This window comes from Notolepis coatsorum (assembly GCF_963971535.1).
Source record: "Notolepis coatsorum genome assembly, chromosome: 3".
Taxonomy (NCBI): Eukaryota; Metazoa; Chordata; class Actinopteri; order Aulopiformes; family Paralepididae; genus Notolepis; species Notolepis coatsorum.
In genome coordinates, this window is record NC_140167.1 from 80,895,250 (window position 1) to 80,915,235 (window position 19,986).

The following is a 19,986-nucleotide window of genomic DNA, read 5'->3' on the forward strand; positions in this document are numbered from 1 at the left end:
CAAATGTAGCCAAAAGTAAAGACCCTAATCCTGTCAAAACATCAGTCGTAGTGTATATTTTCAACAATGGTACCGGACCCATCGGGCTTAAGAGGTTAACAAGACAGGTTAGACTGTGCCGGGTTACATCATCATCATCATCAGGTGGCTTCTTCGTTCCAAAGGTTGCCTATCACTCTCCAACCCATTCTGTCCCCACTTCTTCCCTCCAACTCTGTGACTCCGCCTCTCACTCCGCTCCAATCACAGACGTCGTCTACCCAGACTCTTCTTGGTCTTCCACTTCCTCTCTTTCCATCCACTCTTCCCCATCACCACCTTCTTGAACATCTCCCCGCTGGATCCTCTCAGAACGTGCCCGCACAACTCCATCTGTCTTTTTTTTCAACCTCTCCAGTAGCTGTCCTCCTTGCATATCCGCTCTTCTCAGTACCTCCTCATTCTTGATCTTATCTTTCCATGTTATCTTCAGCATCTTCCTCATCGTCCACATTTCAAAATCACAGCTGTGGGGGTTGCCAGCCCTCTGGCTGTGATATATTTTGATTATATCACAGCTGTGGTGGTTGTCAGCCCTCTGCTTCAGGCTGTGATATATTTTGATTATATCACAGCTGTGGTGGTTGTCAGCCCTCTGCTTCAGGCTGTGATATATTTTGATTATATCACAGCTGTGGTGGTTGCCAGCCCTCTGCTTCAGGCTGTGATATATTGTGATTATATCACAGCTATGGGGGTTGTCAGCCCTCTGCTTCAGGCTGTGATATATTGTGATTATATCACAGCTATGGGGGTTGTCAGCCCTCTGCTTCAGGCTGTGATATATTTTGATTATATCACAGCTATGGGGGTTGCCAGCCCTCTGCTTCGTGTATCACCACTGATCCACCGCGGCCCCCAGTAACAACCCTCATCTGTCTTGAGGACATTCTGCTGATGATGCTTTCATATTAATAACAATAACCTTTATATCTCTGTTGTACTTGTGTGTCGTAATAGGGCCAGGACCACGCTCAGGCATTTTGGGGGGCGGGGTCTCAAGCGACAAAAGGGCACTCCCACAGCAAAAACCAAGTGGAGATGATGGTAAACTGACATCTCAAAACAACAACAACAACAACAACAACAACAACAACAACAACAACAACACATGAATTAACACATGCTCAGGGTTCCCACTTGTCCTGGAAAACCTGGAGAAATGACCAAATATCCTGGAGAAAGATCTATGTTGTCTATGTAATTGTATTTTAGACCCTAACTCAGATCGCCTATGTAAACCTATGTCTATTTAGTTTGAAACTCAACTGTTTAGAAGATTACTTTATTATCAATGTACACAAGGCAATTGAAATGTGTCTTTTCGTATATCACTCCTAGTTACACACACAGGGCGGGATCCACTAAGAATGGATTGCGCAGTGGAAATTGCACCCTTAACTGTGCGGGGTTTGCGCGTGGTATCTGCTCCGTCTTTGCAAGCTATCCACTAAGGACATTGCGCAGATGTTTTTCCTTGATCTGCTCCAGTACAGTTGGCTCGCGGAGCAGTCTGCACCGAGAGGCAGAGAGAGAGAGAGAGCTTGGAGGACGTTCACTTGTTTAAACAAACTGTATAAACTTTCTGGTGGACCAAATGTGAGAATGATACATTGTTTGATTTTGGTTTGCGTTCACACTGTCCTTTTTTGAGCAAACCTAATTTGTAAACAAAGGCCATGCAGTCGTCCAGGTCATTCATTCTATTGGACAGATCGTTTTCGGGAAAATCCTGTCTGAACAGCACACGCTCGCACACACTCTCTCTCATGCTTGCTTGCACACACACACACACACACACGCTTTCTCTCTCACGCTCGTGCACACACACTCTCTCACTTGCTTGCTCGTACACACACGCTCGCTCGCACACACTCTCACTTGCTCGCTCGTACACACACGCTCGCTCGCAAACACTCTCTCACTTGCTCGCTCGCACACACACGCTCTCTCTCACGCTCGCACACACTCTCTCACTTGCTCGCACACACGCGCTCTCTCTCACGCTCGCGCACACACACTCTCTCACTTGCTCGCTCGCTCGCACACACACACACGCTCGCACACACTCTCTCTCATGCTCGCTCGCGCACACACACTCTCTCACTCGCTCGCTCGCACACACACACACGCTCGCACACACTCTCTCATTTGCTCGCACACACACACACACGCTTGCACACTCTCTCATGCTCGCTCACACACACACAGACACTCTCTCTCATGCTCGCTCACACACACACACACGCTCGCACACTCTCTCTCATTCACAGTCACTTCCAAAAATCCTGCGCTAGATTAGGTACTATATAAAGTTTGATTACGTTCACACCAACAGCAAACCGCACCATGCTCCACTTAGTGACCACCTTGTCTGTGAAGACGGTAGGTGCATAGCGTTAACTGCTCAGTGCAATTGGCATTTTTGGACGAGGCTCATTTGCATAGAACGGGGACATGTTCCGCCCCATATTACCTCATTTAAATACGCGCCAATTGCACCGGATGCAATGCTGACGGAACGCAGTTGCCCCCTCATTTCACCCGTTGCGCGTCCTCTGTGGATAGCAAACTGAGTTTCAGAACGATATGCACCGGCTTTGCGTCGGAAAAAGCCGTGCAAACACCTTTGTGGATCCCGCCCACAGTCTTTATATCCCACCTAGTTACACATACACACAGTCCTCATATCCCTTAGTTACACACACACAGTCCTCATATCCCTCCTAGTTACACATACACACAGTCCTCATATCCCTCCTAGTTACACATACACACAGTCCTCATATCCCTCCTAGTTACACATACACACACAGGACACACAGTCCTCCTATCCCTCCTAGTTACACATACACACACAGGACACACAGTCCTCATATCCCTCCTAGTTACACATACACACACAGGACACACAGTCCTCATATCCCTCCTAGTTACACATACACACAGTCCTCATATCCCTCCTAGTTACACATACACACACAGTCAAGAGAGCATCTTGACTGGCAACATCACCTCCTGGTTTGGGAATAGCACTGCACAAGACCGAAGCAGACTACAAAGAGTGACACGTTCAGCCGAACGCACAATTGGAGGGGGGCTCCCCACCCTCCAGAACATTTACAACAAGCGTTGCAAGGGCAAGGCTAAGAGAATCATTAAAGACTCCAGTCACCCGAACAACTGCCTCTTTGAACTGCTGCGGTCAGGCAAGCGATACCGGAGTCTCAAGGCGAGCACAGAAAGACTCAGAAGAAGCTTCTATCCCCAGGCCATCAGACTGCTAAACGAACAATGAACACTACACAACAACAACCACCAAACGCACATAGCACACACATCCACACGCACACACTCACTTTAAACAGACACACTGTAGCACCCACTCCACACACTTTATAGCACACACCCACTTTAAACAAACACACTGTAGCACCCACTCCCCACACTTTATATTTATTGATGAAGGATTGCACTACAACTCGTACACCTTACTGTAAATTGTACCTAAATTGTACCTCATCCCATTTCTGCTTTGCACTATAGTACTGTACATTAGTACACTGCATAGTATTGTATATTATATGGTAACTCAGAACATTGTACATATGTCTATACCGAACACTGTGACCTCATTTTCTTCTTCTAAATTACATGCTATACTATGTTATTTGATACTATCTTGTCTAGCACAGTCTCTGGAGCGTAACAGTAAGAAGCATTTTGTATGAAAGTATTCTGTACTTCTGTATGACAACTATTAAAGAAACTTGAAACTTGACACACAGTCCTCATATCCCTCCTAGTTACACATACACACAGTCCTCATATCCCTCCTAGTTACACATACACACAGTCCTCATATCCCTCCTAGTTACACATACACACAGTCCTCATATCCCTCCTAGTTACACACACACAGTCCTCATATCCCTCCTAGTTACACATACACACAGTCCTCATATCCCTCCTAGTTACACACACACACAGTCCTCATATCCCTCCTAGTTACACACACAGTCCTCATATCCCTCCTAGTTACAGATACACAGTCCTCATATCCCTCCTAGTTACACATACACACAGTCCTCATATCCCTCCTAGTTACACATACACACAGTCCTCATATCCCTCCTAGTTACACATACACACAGTCCTCATATCCCTCCTAGTTACACATACACACAGTACACACAGTCCTCATATCCCTCCAAGTTACACATACACAGTCCTCATATCCCTCCTAGTTACACATACACAGTCCTCATATCCCTCCTAGTTACACATACACACACAGTACACACAGTCCTCATATCCCTCCTAGTTACACATACACAGTCCTCATATCCCTCCTAGTTACATACACAGTCCTCATATCCCTCCTAGTTACACATACACACAGTCCTCATATCCCTCCTAGTTACACATACACACAGTCCTCATATCCCTCCTAGTTACACATACACAGTCCTCATATCCCTCCTAGTTACACATACACACAGTCCTCATATCCCTCCTAGTTACACATACACAGTCCTCATATCCCTCCTAGTTACACACACACACACACAGTCCTCATATCCCTCCTAGTTACACACACACACACACACACACACACACAGTCCTCATATCCCTCCTAGTTACACACACAGTCCTCATATCCCTCCTAGTTACACATACACACAGTCCTCATATCCCTCCTAGTTACACATACACACAGTCCTCATATCCCTCCTAGTTACACATACACAGTCCCCCACACATGCATTTCATCAGAGAGGTCAGAGGTCAGGGTCGCCTGCAGTGCAGCACCCCTGGAGCAGTTTTGGGGTTCAGTTCAGCTCAAGGGCACTTAGGCAGAGATGGTGGGCACTGTAGATTTAATTTCAGATGCCCGTCAGTCACCAACTCACAGTTGGAATACTGTCAGTGACGGGGATTAAACCAGTGACTTTTGGGTTACTGGCCGGCCTCTTTACCTCTAGGTCACCCTGCCTCCCTGACTGTTGGTAGGATTACAGCAGCAGATTACACCAGCAGATTACAGCAACATATTATAGCTTCAGATTGCAGCAGGAGATTATATCAACAGATTATAGCATCAGATTATTGCATCAGATTATAGCAGCATATTATAGCAGAAGATTATAGCAGCAGATTATTGCAGCATATTATAGCAGTTTACAGCAACAGTTTACATCAGCAGATTACTGCAGCAGATTACAGCAACAGATTACAGCAGCAGATTGCAGCAGCAGATTACAGCAACAGATTACAGCAGCAGATTGCAGCAGCAGATTACAGCAACAGATTACAGCAGCAGATTGCAGCAGCAGATTACTGGAGCAGTTTACAGCAACAGATTACAGCAGCACATTACAGCAGCAGATTACAGCAGCAGATTACAGCAGCAGATTACTGGAGCAGATTACAGCAGCACATTACAGCAGCAGATTACAGCAGCAGATTCTAGCAGCAGATTACAACCCACGCTTTATTTTGTTTTGGCTACTGTGGCATTTGAAAAGATCAGGCTTATTCTCCTCTTATTTTTAAAGTACAATCCCAACCGTAATGACTGCAAGATGTACATTTGTGACCCGCCACGGTCAAACCAGCCATACGGCGCAAGAGGAGATTCTTCAGAACCGCCATAAGCGTTGCGCGATTCAGAAATAGGTCAAAATGGAGATATTGGCAATTTTGAGTGCTTTAAGATGTTATCTATATGTCTCCTTATTTGCTCAATTTAATACGATTTGTAAATACGTTAATTCTTGTTAGATTGTCCAACAGTATTATTTTCCTCGCTGTGTGAAAAAACTACAGTTGCGTCTGAGGGGAGTGGCCACTGGCTAAGTACTCTGTCTCAGGTATCAGAAAGGAGAAGCACATGAGAGGAGAGGAGACTCACCAAATCCATTCAAGACAATGGGCCCAGTACTTTGTACAATTGTGAAAATATGCAGAGAAACATTAATATCTTTGGAATATCTTTGGAACAACTCAACACTTTGATGAACATTGTTACTCAGCTGATAGAGTTGTGCCCTTCCTGATGACTTGTCGTACAGAACTTGTAAGTCGCTTTGGTTGAAAGCGTCAGCTAAATGACTAAATGTAAATGTAAATGGAACCGTTTGTGTTCAATTATATCTGAATCGGGAGATGATCTTCTCTCCGTCACAATTGAAATTGTATTTCTCCGTCACGCTGGCTGGCAGTCGCATTGAATAATCTACTCCAGTATGAAGTCTGTAAACTTGCGCATAACAGAGTATAGAGAGAAGGCTCTATAGCAGAGGTCCCCAAGTACCATCGGGTCGCAGACCGGTACCTGGCCGTGGATAATTTGGTACCGGGCCGCAAAGAATAAAGTTGTTTATTTAACATGCAACGGCACACCGGCTGGCCCTCTTTATAACGATGGGCCCACCGGCGCGACACGGCACTTTAGCGGTCTCTAGCGGCGAGGGTCTGCATTTTATATAAAACATATAATATATAGAATTAAAGCCCTATTTGTTGCCTTTCGAATGCCAAAATCCGTTCAGCGGTTCTCGAGTTGCATGCCGATATGTCAGGCGTGCGACTTTGCACACGTGAGCCTCAGATTACCAGCCCTGACTCCCGAGGCACTGGAACTGTCAATCATTCGCCGATTGCTAAAATTATTGGACAGGGTTGTAGCCAATGTAGCTTTCCAATGATACCCCACGTGGGGTTGTGTGAATCAGGGATCTAGGTGAAAATTTACGAGTGAAAACAGGAAGTGAAAAATACACTGAATGCATTGCCGTCAATGAAGAAATGGATTACTGGAGAACTTTTTTTTTTTTACACAGTTTACCAAAATCCCTCTAAATCACCCATTTCTGAACGGTGATTAAATACAACTATTTATTAAATATGTACCCACAGTGTTTTCCAGCTTATACAATTTTTTTGCGATATAATTTTTTTGGATATTGCAACTACTACAGAAAAACGTGAGTACACAATTACAAGTACAACTCAAGTTCAGCCCTATGTTACTCTATTTCATTAGCAATAAAAGTGATTTTTCTTTATTGTGTAAGAAACATCAGAGTGTTATCTTTCAAAGAGACCAGGCTTATGCATGTGCTATAAGTATAAAGTATAAAGATACGCTTTGCAAAAAAGTATGCAGTCCTCAAGTTCAAGTAAAAAAAAATTGCCGCTTTTCTGGGCACATGATATGTGGTTAAAAGGAAATGTATTTTACTTTGAAAAATTGCCACTTCCGCCTCGCCTCACTCTTTTTCGCGCTGTGGTTGAGAGTGAGACATGGTTATAATCAGGTTTTTATGCACCTGAGTTTCACAAACACATAGAGACAGCGTACATATGCTGAGCTATGTTAACTTTCGTGCACTGTAAGCCTCTTTTATGTCATCACTAGGCAAATGAGAATGCTTCTTCAGAAATAGCGGCGAAATACACAAGATCAAATCAGAAATAGGTATCGGCCACATAGTTAGGGTTGGATTACAGCTGAGCTCAACACAGACTCTTGTCTCTGTTGTATAGGTCCACAAGAATGTATGACATTCCCTGCATGAACACACAGAATACAGGGCCAACACAAAAAATAACAGTTGATTGTACACACTTGTTTAAGTAATTTACAATATGGAATTATAGACATGGTAGAATTTGTAGATACTATAGATCATTTTATGGATAGTCTTATTAGCAAAAAACCTGCTAAATCCTGACAGCACCTACCCCCTACCAGTGAATGCCTCTCACCTGCAAAAGGTGTTAGGTGGGGGAGGGGTTAGGTGGCAAAGGCCAGTGGGTATTTGAACAGCCAACAGCCCCTTTGAGGCTCTGTAGCTCAAAACGGGATATATCAACTTTGTTAATAACTAGGGATGTCCGATATTATCGGCCTACCGATATTATCGGCCGATATCGGCATTAAAATGTGATATAGGAAAATATCGGTATCGGTTTTCAAAAAAATAAAAAAAAACATTATTTTTTTTAACATTTCTATAGAAATTATGTCCGATATGATCGGCCTACCGATATTATCGGCCGATATCGGCATTAAAATGTGATATCGGTTGATATCGGAAATTAAGAGTTGGATAATATCGGTATATCGGTATCGGTAAAAAAGCCAATATCGAGCATCCCTATTAATAACACATAGATTGAAAAGTATCCGCCCGAGTTGTACAAGTGATGGCTTATTTTGTAGGTAAGAACTTGTACTTTGATATAATGTAAAATAAATTCAATTTCAAGCTTGCTCGATATGACCCTATTATCCGCACCTGGTCACATTTTATGACGGGTATAGCAGTCACCTGTAATAAACCTGAGACAGTTATCAGTCACCTGTAATGAACCTGAGACAGTTATCAGTCACCTGTAATAAACCTGAGACAGTTATCATCACCTGTAATGAACCCGAGACAGTTATCACTTATCAGTCACCTGTAATGAACCTGAGACAGTTATCAGTCACCTGTAATGAACCCGAGACAGTTATCAGTCACCTGTAATGAACCCGAGACAGTTATCAGTCACCTGTAATAAACCTGAGACAGTTATCAGTCACCTGTAATGAACCTGAGACAGTTATCATCACCTGTAATGAACCCGAGACAGTTATCACTTATCAGTCACCTGTAATGAACCTGAGACAGTTATCAGTCACCTGTAATGAACCCGAGACAGTTATCAGTCACCTGTAATGAACCCGAGACAGTTATCAGTCACCTGTAATAAACCCGAGACAGTTATCAGTCACCTGTAATGAACCTGAGACAGTTATCAGTCACCTGTAATGAACCCGAGACAGTTATCAGTCACCTGTAATGAACCCGAGACAGTTATCAGTCACCTGTAATAAACCCGAGACAGTTATCAGTCACCTGTAATGAACCCGAGACAGTTATCAGTCACCTGTAATAAACCCGAGACAGTTATCAGTCACCTGTAATGAACCTGAGACAGTTATCAGTCACCTGTAATGAACCCGAGACAGTTATCAGTCACCTGTAATGAACCCGAGACAGTTATCAGTCACCTGTAATAAACCCGAGACAGTTATCAGTCACCTGTAATGAACCCGAGACAGTTATCAGTCACCTGTAATAAACCTGAGACAGTTATCAGTCACCTGTAATGAACCCGAGACAGTTATCAGTCACCTGTAATAAACCTGAGACAGTTATCAGTCACCTGTAATAAACCTGAGACAGTTATCAGTCACCTGTAATAAACCTGAGACAGTTATCAGTCACCTGTAATGAACCCGAGACAGTTATCAGTCACCTGTAATAAACCTGAGACAGTTATCAGTCACCTGTAATGAACCTGAGACAGTTATCATCACCTGTAATGAACCCGAGACAGTTATCACTTATCAGTCACCTGTAATGAACCTGAGACAGTTATCAGTCACCTGTAATGAACCCGAGACAGTTATCAGTCACCTGTAATGAACCCGAGACAGTTATCAGTCACCTGTAATAAACCCGAGACAGTTATCAGTCACCTGTAATGAACCTGAGACAGTTATCAGTCACCTGTAATGAACCCGAGACAGTTATCAGTCACCTGTAATGAACCCGAGACAGTTATCAGTCACCTGTAATAAACCCGAGACAGTTATCAGTCACCTGTAATGAACCCGAGACAGTTATCAGTCACCTGTAATAAACCTGAGACAGTTATCAGTCACCTGTAATGAACCCGAGACAGTTATCAGTCACCTGTAATAAACCTGAGACAGTTATCAGTCACCTGTAATAAACCTGAGACAGTTATCAGTCACCTGTAATAAACCTGAGACAGTTATCAGTCACCTGTAATGAACCCGAGACAGTTATCAGTCACCTGTAATAAACCTGAGACAGTTATCAGTCACCTGTAATGAACCCGAGACACTTCATCATAGACCTGCTTCATTACAAAAGGATGAATAACACTGGTGTTACATGTGTTGATACTAGGTCTATAGGTCTAGGTCTAGATCTAGATAATTTGACTATCCTGGTCCTGGATTGTCGAGAGAAACTCCTGGAAAGGTCCTGAAAAATAATTTCTCATAAAGGGTGGGAACCCTGCAAGGGCAGGCCAGAGGTCAGGGGTCACGCCTCCCACCAGGGCTGCTTTACATCACATGATATCCATACAGAAGAATGCGGGACGCCAGGTGACATTGTCCCGTCTCGACCCCAGGCTCGCCCCGTGTCCGCCCGGCCCACCATGGCAGCCCTGCTGGAGAAGATGCCCCCTGAGTACAGCCTCACCGCCTGCCTGGAGAAGCCCATCGGTGACACCATCAAAGTGCGCCCGGGCGTACAGCAGAAGCCCGACGATATCACCTCCAAGATGCCTGTCGACTGGAGGCAGCAGCTGCTCAGACACATAGAGGCCAAGAGGCTGGACAGGGTACACACGCGCGCACACACACACATGCGTGCACGCACGCACGCAATCACACATGCACGCACACACACACACACTCATACACACATGATATACGTGCGTGTGTCTGTGTGTCACAGTGTTCAGTGTTCAGTGTGTGTCACAGTGTTCAGTGTGTGTGTGTGTGTGTGTGTGTGTCACACAATGTTCAGTGTGTGTGTGTGTGTGTGTGTGTGTCACAGTGTTCAGTGTTCAGTGTGTGTCACAGTGTTCAGTGTGTGTGTGTGTGTCACACAATGTTCAGTGTGTGTGTGTGTGTGTGTCACACAATGTTCAGTGTGTGTGTGTGTCACACAGTGTTCAGTGTTCAGTGTGTGTCACAGTGTTCAGTGTGTGTGTGTGTGTCACACAATGTTCAGTGTGTGTGTGTGTGTGTCACACAATGTTCAGTGTGTGTGTGTGTCACACAGTGTTCAGTGTGTGTCACAGTGTTCAGTGTGTGTGTGTTTGTGTCACACAATGTTCAGTGTGTGTGTGTGTGTGTGTGTCACACAGTGTTCAGTGTGTGTGTGTGTGTGTGTGTGTGTGTGTGTGTGTCACACAATGTTCAGTGTGTGTGTGTGTGTGTGTGTGTGTGTGTGTGTGTGTGTGTGTGTGTGTGTGTGTGTGTGTCACACAGTGTTCAGTGTGTGTGTGTGTGTGTGTGTGTCACACAGTGTTGAGTGTTCAGTGTATGTGTAAGATAAGATAAGATAAGATATTCCTTTATTGATCATTTATCATTGATCAGGAAATTTAGGCAGCATAGCAGCATGGTGGAGGGGGGGGGGGGGGGTACAGGTAGTAGATGACATGATACAAGAGTATCGTACAGTGGAGAAATAAAAAAAAAAAAAAAAAAAAATAGAAAATAAGCAGTGTAAACAATATAACAATATAATTAACTGCATAAGGGCAAGTAGGCAGTGTAAAAAGGTCAAGGTGCAGGATGTGTGTATGTATGCCCTCTCTAATTGTATTTGCCCTACAATAAATATAGTTATAATATATATATATATAATCTAATAATTTAAAATCGAATCTAATATATATAATCTAAAAATGCTAAATAAAATGCTAAATAAATATGCTCTGATGAAGTAGTATACAGTATACACATACAAGGTGCAGTATGCATAAGGTATATATATTGTCCGTTTAGGTAGTCCGTTTAGGTGGGAGTCAGACACACTCAGTGATGGAAGTTCCTAGTAGTTGGATGTCTGGCAGCAGTCCCTGCCCACTGTCGTGGAGCCTAATGGCCGCTGGTATGAAGGATTGGCCAGGGCGGTTAGTTGAGTGTCGGGGGGGTATGAGTCTGTGACTGAATGTGCTTCTCATCTTGACTAGCTCGTCGTAGAGGGGGTGGGAGGGATTCTCCAGGATAGCAGCCAGCTTCCTTATAATCCCCCTCTCTGCCACCACCTCTAGTCTGACCAGCTCGACTCCCACCACGGAGCGAGCCTTCCTCACCAGCTTGTTCAGTTTGTTGGTGTCCCTCGAGTTGATGTAGCCCCCCAGCATGCCACAGCATAGAAGAGGATGCTGGCCACTACAGACTGGTAGAATGACTGCAGCAGTCTATTGCACACATTGAAGGACCTGAGTCTCCTCAGGAAGAACAGTCTGCTCTGTCCCTTCCTGTAGACTGTAGAGGGCCTCTGTGTTGTCTGACCAGTCGAGTTTATTGTTCAGGTATTATGTGTCTCCACCACCTCCACATCATCCCCTCGGATGGTGATGGGAGTCAGGGGGGGGCTCTTCTTGCCCCTCCGCAAGTCCACCACCAGCTCCTTGGTTTTACTGGTGTTGAGTTGGAGGTGGTTGCTGTCGCTCCACCCCACAACTGTGTGTCACAGTGTTCAGTGTGTGTGTGTGTGTGTGTGTGTGTGTGTGTGTGTGTGTGTCACAGTGTTCAGTGTGTGTGTGTGTCACAGTATTCAGTGTGTGTGTGTGTGTGTTTGTGTGCGTGTGTGTCACAGTGTTCAGTGTGTGTGTGTCACAGTGTTCAGTGTGTGTGTGTGTGTGTGTCACAGTGTTCAGTGTGTGTGTGTGTGTGTGTGTCAGTGTTCAGTGTGTGTACTGATGGATCGCTAGCTTAACAGTCGCCTGTGCTTTCAGTAACTGTTATTGTTGTTGATGTTAAAGGAACACGTCAACATTATCTTCTCCAGAGTCATACAAGAAAATAGAGGGGAAAGTGGCTCAGGAGGTAGAGCAGTCGTCTGGTAATCCGGAGGTTCCCAGTTTGATTCCCGATCCTCCCGGGCAGTGTGTGGAAGTGTCCTTGAGCAAGACACTTAACCCCTAACTGCTCCCGATGTGCAGGTTGGCACCTTGCATGGTCGCCTCCGATGTCGGTGTGTGAATGTGTGAGTGAATGGGATTCAAGATGATTTATTGTCATGTGCAAAGTTAACCACTTAACCTCTTAACCTCTTCCACCCGTGGAATATTTTCTGAAAATCCGCCTAAAATATATGGAATATTGCTCCACTTCTACAAGGTCCATTTGCATATTCTTGGTATCTAGGGACATCTATGGACCTCAGGGAATGTATTCACAGTGTCAGAAATATGGTGTCTGTTACTAGGCTTGAGTAAATTGTAATGAACCAAAGGAGAATAAATAGAATAATGTTCTTTTATTTTTCATCTTTGACTGTGAATAACACCATGCTAAAAATTACCAGACATAGAAAACTTCCACTGAGCTTGTTCAGCACCTTCTTGAGATTATGTGTATAAAAGATCTAAGCAAATGAATACAGGGAAGATGATTAAACAGAAAATTTTGTAGATACAGTACTGAATTTTGCCATCCGGACACATGCTATTTGAAATATTATTATAGAATATAGAATATCAGGCCTATTATAGCCAAGTTGCACATCTATGGATTGGGCCAAATCTCCTCTTTCCAATGGCAGAGGTCAATCTGGATTTAGTATCACCAGGCGTGCAGCAAGAATGGTGAATGAAATCTACTTTAAATAGAGTTACTCTTTTTTATTATGTAGATTCCGCCGCCAGTTTGATTGCAATGCCATTTTTTGCTAGACGTTCACATAAAGGTAGAGAAACTAACTGTGGTCTAATTTATGCCAATAACGTTCAGTTTTGTGGTAGATAATCCAGAAAAATAAGATAAATAAATAAATGTATCTACAAGTAATTTGATTGACAGGAGCTGGCTTGAACTCACCTCTGTGGCCATGAAATGTTTCGAAAGGCTGGTCAAGGATCACATTTGTGCCTCCCTCCCCAGTGATATGGACCCTATGCAATTTGCATACAGGCCAAACAGGTCCACTGACGATGCGGTCTCCCAAGTACTGCACAGCACCCTCTCTCACCTGGACCGTCAAAAGGGGGGCTATGTGAGACTGTTGTTCATTGACTACAGCTGAGATGGATTTATGATGTGATGTAATTTGCGTTCCGCCGACGGACCGCTCGGGCTAAAGAGGTTAAGGATCGGAGCGCCCGTTTTCGCAATATAACATTTCGACCAGATACCACACTCACTGATCCTTATCAATAAGGATTAACACACACACACAAATGCCCACACATACATTTACTCACATGCACACCCCCACACATACTGATACACATGCACAACATGCACACTCACATGCACAGACAGAGACAGGCACAAACGCACACCAGTCACGCAGACTCACACATGTACTAATATGACAGACACACACACACATATACACTTAGAACATGAAGTCACAAAGGTCTCTGTCCTGGTTCTGAAGCTTGATCGTCCTCTGCGTTGTGAATTGAAGTCCCCTAAAAACCCTTGTACTCTCAAAAGACCAAAAGGTCTTGTTTGACGACAGCTGAGCAGCAGGAGAAATGAAGAGGAGAAGGTGTACTGGCAGCTGTTTAATCAAAGTTAAGAGTGTATACAAATTACAATAAAGAAAAGATTCAAGGTACCGGAGCCCTATGCCGCTCGTCCTTCTAAGAAAGCAGATTAAATAATGATAGTTGATAAGTTGTTGATGGTCTTTGTTTTCTGGCTGATGAACAAAGAAGTCTATTCTCCCTCCAAAAAGTTCTTTGTCTGTTGATCTCCTCTGCCGCGTCGTCCGCTGTGTGAAAAGGTGGGGTGTTGTCCTGGTGGTTTCGTTTCAGAGTGTCCTCCCACCGTCACAACACCCCCCTTATATCAAAAGCCTGGAGTCTCTGCGTGATGTCACCAGAGTGACATCAGCAGATGTGTTCCTCCAATCCCAGGCCTGCACAGAGTATTTGAAACGGAGGAGGGCCCACCATATTATTTCCTTTGTTTTTCAATCAAAGAACAAATACCGTCTAACTAACATAATACTTTGGTTGTTGAACTTAAGATATATATATTCGAATTGAGATTGATTGCATAAACACAGAGATATCATAATTTAACAGTTTATCTTGATGCTACATGAGGATCACAGTCGGTTACCATTAAGCCTAGTTTCAACCTAAGTAAAACTAGTCTTACTATGCTGGGGATTAAGTCTTCAAAACAGTCTTTCTGGCTTTCATTGAATAGCTACAAACAGTTTATACTTAGCGTTCATTAATAATATGTTCCCCCAGGATTTACCAAAACTCTTTAACCTAAAAATCACATTGTGTTGAGTGATTGCCTCTGAGCTAGTATAATCACATCATATAATCACACCATTCTATTCAGCCTCATCAGTCCAGCCTAACAGTCATATATGCAGGTATTTCACATTGATGGTAAACCTCCTACCTCAGTAAACACACATTTAAGTTATTTAACTCAACTTTAAACGGTCTAGGTATTTCTTTAACCTCTTTATTCTTTTCTATGTGGGATTACTTACTTGGAGACCAAATGGTAGTCTCATGTGTTTAACTAGGGCTTATCTGAAATCCTTCCTGCCCCCCACCCTGAAGAAACCAGGTGGCTCTTTTGTTCTAGAACCCCCGAAGGGCTTATTCAAACAGTTCTTTATCTTTTACAGCCGGCTGTTGAGTGGCCCGACACACAACCTTTTGTGAGGGTTCTTGCGTTAGTAAACAACCCTATCTATTTAGAGAGACAGGGCCAAAGGGCAGAGTAATTTAATCGCCAGAAGAATGTAACTTCCCCCTACTGTCCCAACTGCTTTGGCCCTTTGGTTGACTGACTAGGACAGCTGTTTGCTGATCAAAGCTTAATCTTATGACCTTTTCTATTAGGAAACATTTTCCAATACAGTTTAGGATTTATGTTCTATCAAATAATACTACAGTCCACACTCGGATAGAGATTAACTATCCTTAATTAGCTAGTATAATATGTTAAACATAGATCCTAACTTCTGCTTACTACTACCTGGATAAAAATTAAGACATTTTAAATCATACTTGGATAAAATACATACAGCATCCCACACTCGGATCCTAAAAATCAAAACAACATTCTTTTTCTACATCCCTTTCCTATGTATAAGCTCAAACATCTTTATTTGCAGTCCATTTTCATTATTGTGTGCAGTGTGCAGTCTTTGACACTCTCTTTCGTACCAGGATCAATTTCCCACTGGTTTCCAATGTGGGTTGTCAAATTCTGACTTGGAGCAGGGAGAAGGGGGGTCAATGTTTTCTGGATTGACCTGGCCCCCCTCCTCATTTCTCAGAGCTGGTGCAGTTCAAGACTGCTGAATGCTACAACCAACTCTGGGAGGTAGAATCAGAAAGCCAGTTGCCTTTCGATCCCACCCCGTCTTCTGTCGAGACCTCGTGCCTTGTGCTGTTACTCGAATAGGGGTATGACCCCCTGCTGTATTGCCGGTTCAGTTGAACCTGGAGCTCTTCCCTCGGGTGTCAGTTGCGTCGCTCTCAGGTGGGGTGATTAGATCTCCCCTCTAGCGCTGTCACGGCTGTGAGGAGGTTGTTGTTGTCTCCCGCAGTCGTCGCTGGCTCAACCCCCATTGACCCTCGGAATAGTGGAAGAGGTTTGATTCTCCCCACCCTCCGCCTGGTCGTTGATAGTGGAGCTAGAGGCTCCACCCCTTCGCTTGATGACACCCTGGTCAATTGCTAAGGCCTTGCAGCCTGTCTGTTGACAGCCGGAGCAGTTGATGAGGTCTAGCAGCCTGTCTCCTCGTAGATTGCCTGTCGTTTGGCCTCTCTCGTTCCCCTCTGAAGCCTCAAGACCCGGTCACTGCGTTGGCCCGAACTCTCAACGCTTGAGAGTTAGGCTTCTCCTGGATCTCTTGGTACCCACAGTGTTGTGATTCCCCATGGAACCTCTGGGTAGACACTAGCCAGTGTCCTGGATCACCAGTACCGATGGAGTCCTTGGTCTGCCTCGTACCACACTCTGATGACTGCTGACTCCCCAATCTCCCAGTCGTATCCTGCAGTGTATATATCGCTTCAGTGGACAACGCAGGTTACTTCTACCACAACAATTGATTGAGAATCCATATTTTTCCTCCCTCAGACACTCTTTACTGGTCTGAGTTTGACAACTTTCTTTTCCAAATCATTTATCTATATATTTCATGGCTTCTAGATCGTTAATATTCAAAATTCAGAAAAATTCACATGGCTCTCATTATATTATGCTGTCAAAACAGTATAACCCCACCACCCGTTGATGTGGAATAAACATCATACCTTCATTCCTGGACAGCTGCCTCCGGGCCCGGACAGCCAGTACTGACACGACCTCTCCCCCAGTAGTCCTACACGTACGGCAACAAATCACAGTCCGCCTTAAACACACATCTTCCACATGCTCTGCCAGCCTCTACTAAGCCGTCAGAGTCCCACACAAGCCAATTATCAATTGCACCCGTCCACACCCTACACAAAGGCTATTCGGCCAATAGCGACCAAAACCTACTGAGCTTATCAATGTACAGAGAATCATGTTTCCCAACACTTCATCAAACGCGACACACCCCCCAGATCCTAGATCTGGATTTTTAATGAGCGGAGAACAAAAAACCATGAACCAGTTCTAGTCCATTCACTTTGTTCTTAGTCCATTATATAGACATATACTACCCAGTCCTGATGTGTCGAGATCACTCCCAGCCTGCCAGGTTTCCTAAGAAAAATATAGAAAAGAAACAAAACAAAGAAAAACACGCCCAAAACAATAATTGAAAACAATAAACAAAACTTGTGAGCATTCCTTTTTCAACTCACTCTCAGAAACAAAATTAACCTATTTTCTAGGGGCGTATCCACCCCCGTATATACTAAGAAACTAAATGAAAACTTCCGGCCTGTGGCAGAAATTGCTTATATACAAAAACCAGGAAAGAGAAAAATAAACCGAACTACACTTCATTATTCATGATTGTTAAGCTTCATCTATCAATATCATAAAAACCTAGGAACGCCTATGGGTCTTTTTAATTGTTCTAATCATGCAGTCCACCCGTTGACCAATCTGAATGTTGATCAACCATGGATAATCTACTGACCACTAGCTGCCGCAGTGTCACATCATTTCACTGCCTCGTGTCGTTCGAACGCTGCTATAAACGCTCTCTGTTGTCTATAGGACGACGCCCCTTCCCCCATCTCAGCGCTGGCGGTCTGACTTCCCATCGCTGGGCCCCGCCTCTCATCTTGGCTCTGGTGCTGAGGGGGTCCTGGACAGGGGGAGCTTGCGGGCCGTGGACACTGTACTTGATACCGACCTTGGTTTTGCCCGTATCCACCTCTCCTGTTCCCCCATCGAGGGCCTCCTGTTCTGGGTAGATAGTCCCACTCACAGTCTCGAGAAATATGTCAGAGATTCCCGCACAACCAACACACAATCGACTGTGCTTTGGATCCATTCGCACTCCCTCTTTTGTTTCCACCTCGTCCCCGTGACTGCCAAGGTTTTCCCCTTGGCTTTTGTTGTTGTCCTGGCGCAGGACCCCCCTGTGTCCCCAACTGGGCCCGTCTCTGGTCATTTGGTTCCCCGTTGGAGCCCGTCTCCCCTCTTGGCTTTGCGGACTGGACTAGGGCTTGGAGGTATTCCACTACCTGTCCTGCCTCGGTTGGCTGTTGTTCTTGAGGGACGCACGTCCTCCGCTCTCCCTCCACCCTGGCCCGCGCTGACTGGCTCCTCGTCATCGGGCCACGACTCTCAGTTTGGTACTGATGGTGCGGGTGGGGGAAACCTAGGCAAATGACACTGGTGGGCTGTAGACACTGTTCATGTATTATATCATACCTGCTGTCGGTCTCTATTCCAGCCGTACGGCCAGAGTCAACTCCCTGGGACTGCTGCAACAACATCGCTCTCCTCAGTTGCTTGCTTTGTCTCTTGGTTAACTGGCAGTCACCTGCAACGGACACTTCAGCGTGGATCGGCTCGGGTAATACAGTTGTCTCTGGGTCGCTCTCCTCAACGACCCCCTGTGTTGGAGTTAAAGACATTATTTCCAGTCCCTCCGTCACACTGGTCTCAGGAGGGGCGTCAGTCACATTCAAGTCAATCAGGTTAAATTCACTGTTCAATTCGGTCAATGAAATGTCTGCAGAAGTTATCGGCATTACCCCACTACCGGCATTATTTCTTTTCATCGCCTTTCGTAATCTCTTTTTCTGTTTTTTGATTTGGGTACGCATTCTATACCGGCCTCCTTTCCTATACTTAAATACAAGGTTTTGTAAAGGCCTGAATATCTTTGGCCATTGTTTCTTCACTTTTATTGTGACCTTTCCAGTCGTTGAAATAGACAGATTGTCTACCCTTTCTATGGTTATTGCATCTAACCCTCCAGTTGCTCCTATCTGTGTATTTGCCATTCTCACCTCTTTCAAACACTCGTAATATCACCGTTTGGAAAGCAAGTTTCTCTGTATTTCAGACTACTTTTACAACCTTGAGTTAAATTCACTCATACTGATTCTATTGGTGCCGACAGGAATTGATAAAACGCTTAGTATGATACTACACCCAGACTTTTAACAGTCCATTGGATCCCTCGTTGGAGTTTGGAATTGTCAGCACTGCCTCTGTCCGCCCTGGAGCAGCTGTGAAGAAAGAAATAAAAACATACACTTAAGTATCAGTGGCATTTCCCTTTCACAATCCATCATTTATCTTTAAGCATGGAATGTCGGGCATCTTCTATACTAATATCACTTTAGAGAGCGTTTGTGCAATTTTCTTTCGAATTTTTAACGACACGGCCTTAATTGTTTTGCTGTTCTGTTATCTTCATCGGAAAACTGGATCTCCCAATCTCTTTGTCATGTCCCTGCTTCACATGAGTCTGGGGATCCCTATTTCGCATCAGCCTCTTCCGTCTGTTGATCAATCAGAAATTTGTTATTCACAGCCTATCATTTCTAAACACTTGTGCTGGATATGGTAATTTAGGTGAATACAATCACTTCAACTCTTATTGCTCTGCAAATGCCTATGTGTATCTTTAATTCTAACCTTTTCTTCTATGTGTAGCTTTATTTATTCCTATCTGAGAAAGCCTAAAAATGTATTCCTCGCTCACATCACATTTTACATACCAG

At 44.4% G+C, this 19,986-nt stretch overlaps 1 protein-coding gene across 1 annotated transcript in view; it reads left to right on the plus strand.

Moving 5' to 3' along the window:
- The window catches only part of lrrc7 (leucine rich repeat containing 7), a gene marked incomplete at both ends in the record, with an annotated part of 328,845 nt that overhangs the window by 268,709 nt on the left and 40,150 nt on the right, over positions 1-19,986 (plus strand). Inside the window, 1 exon segment of the mRNA XM_084311260.1 lies at positions 10,261-10,473. Within this exon segment, the coding sequence (XP_084167386.1) occupies positions 10,261-10,473 (213 nt within the window).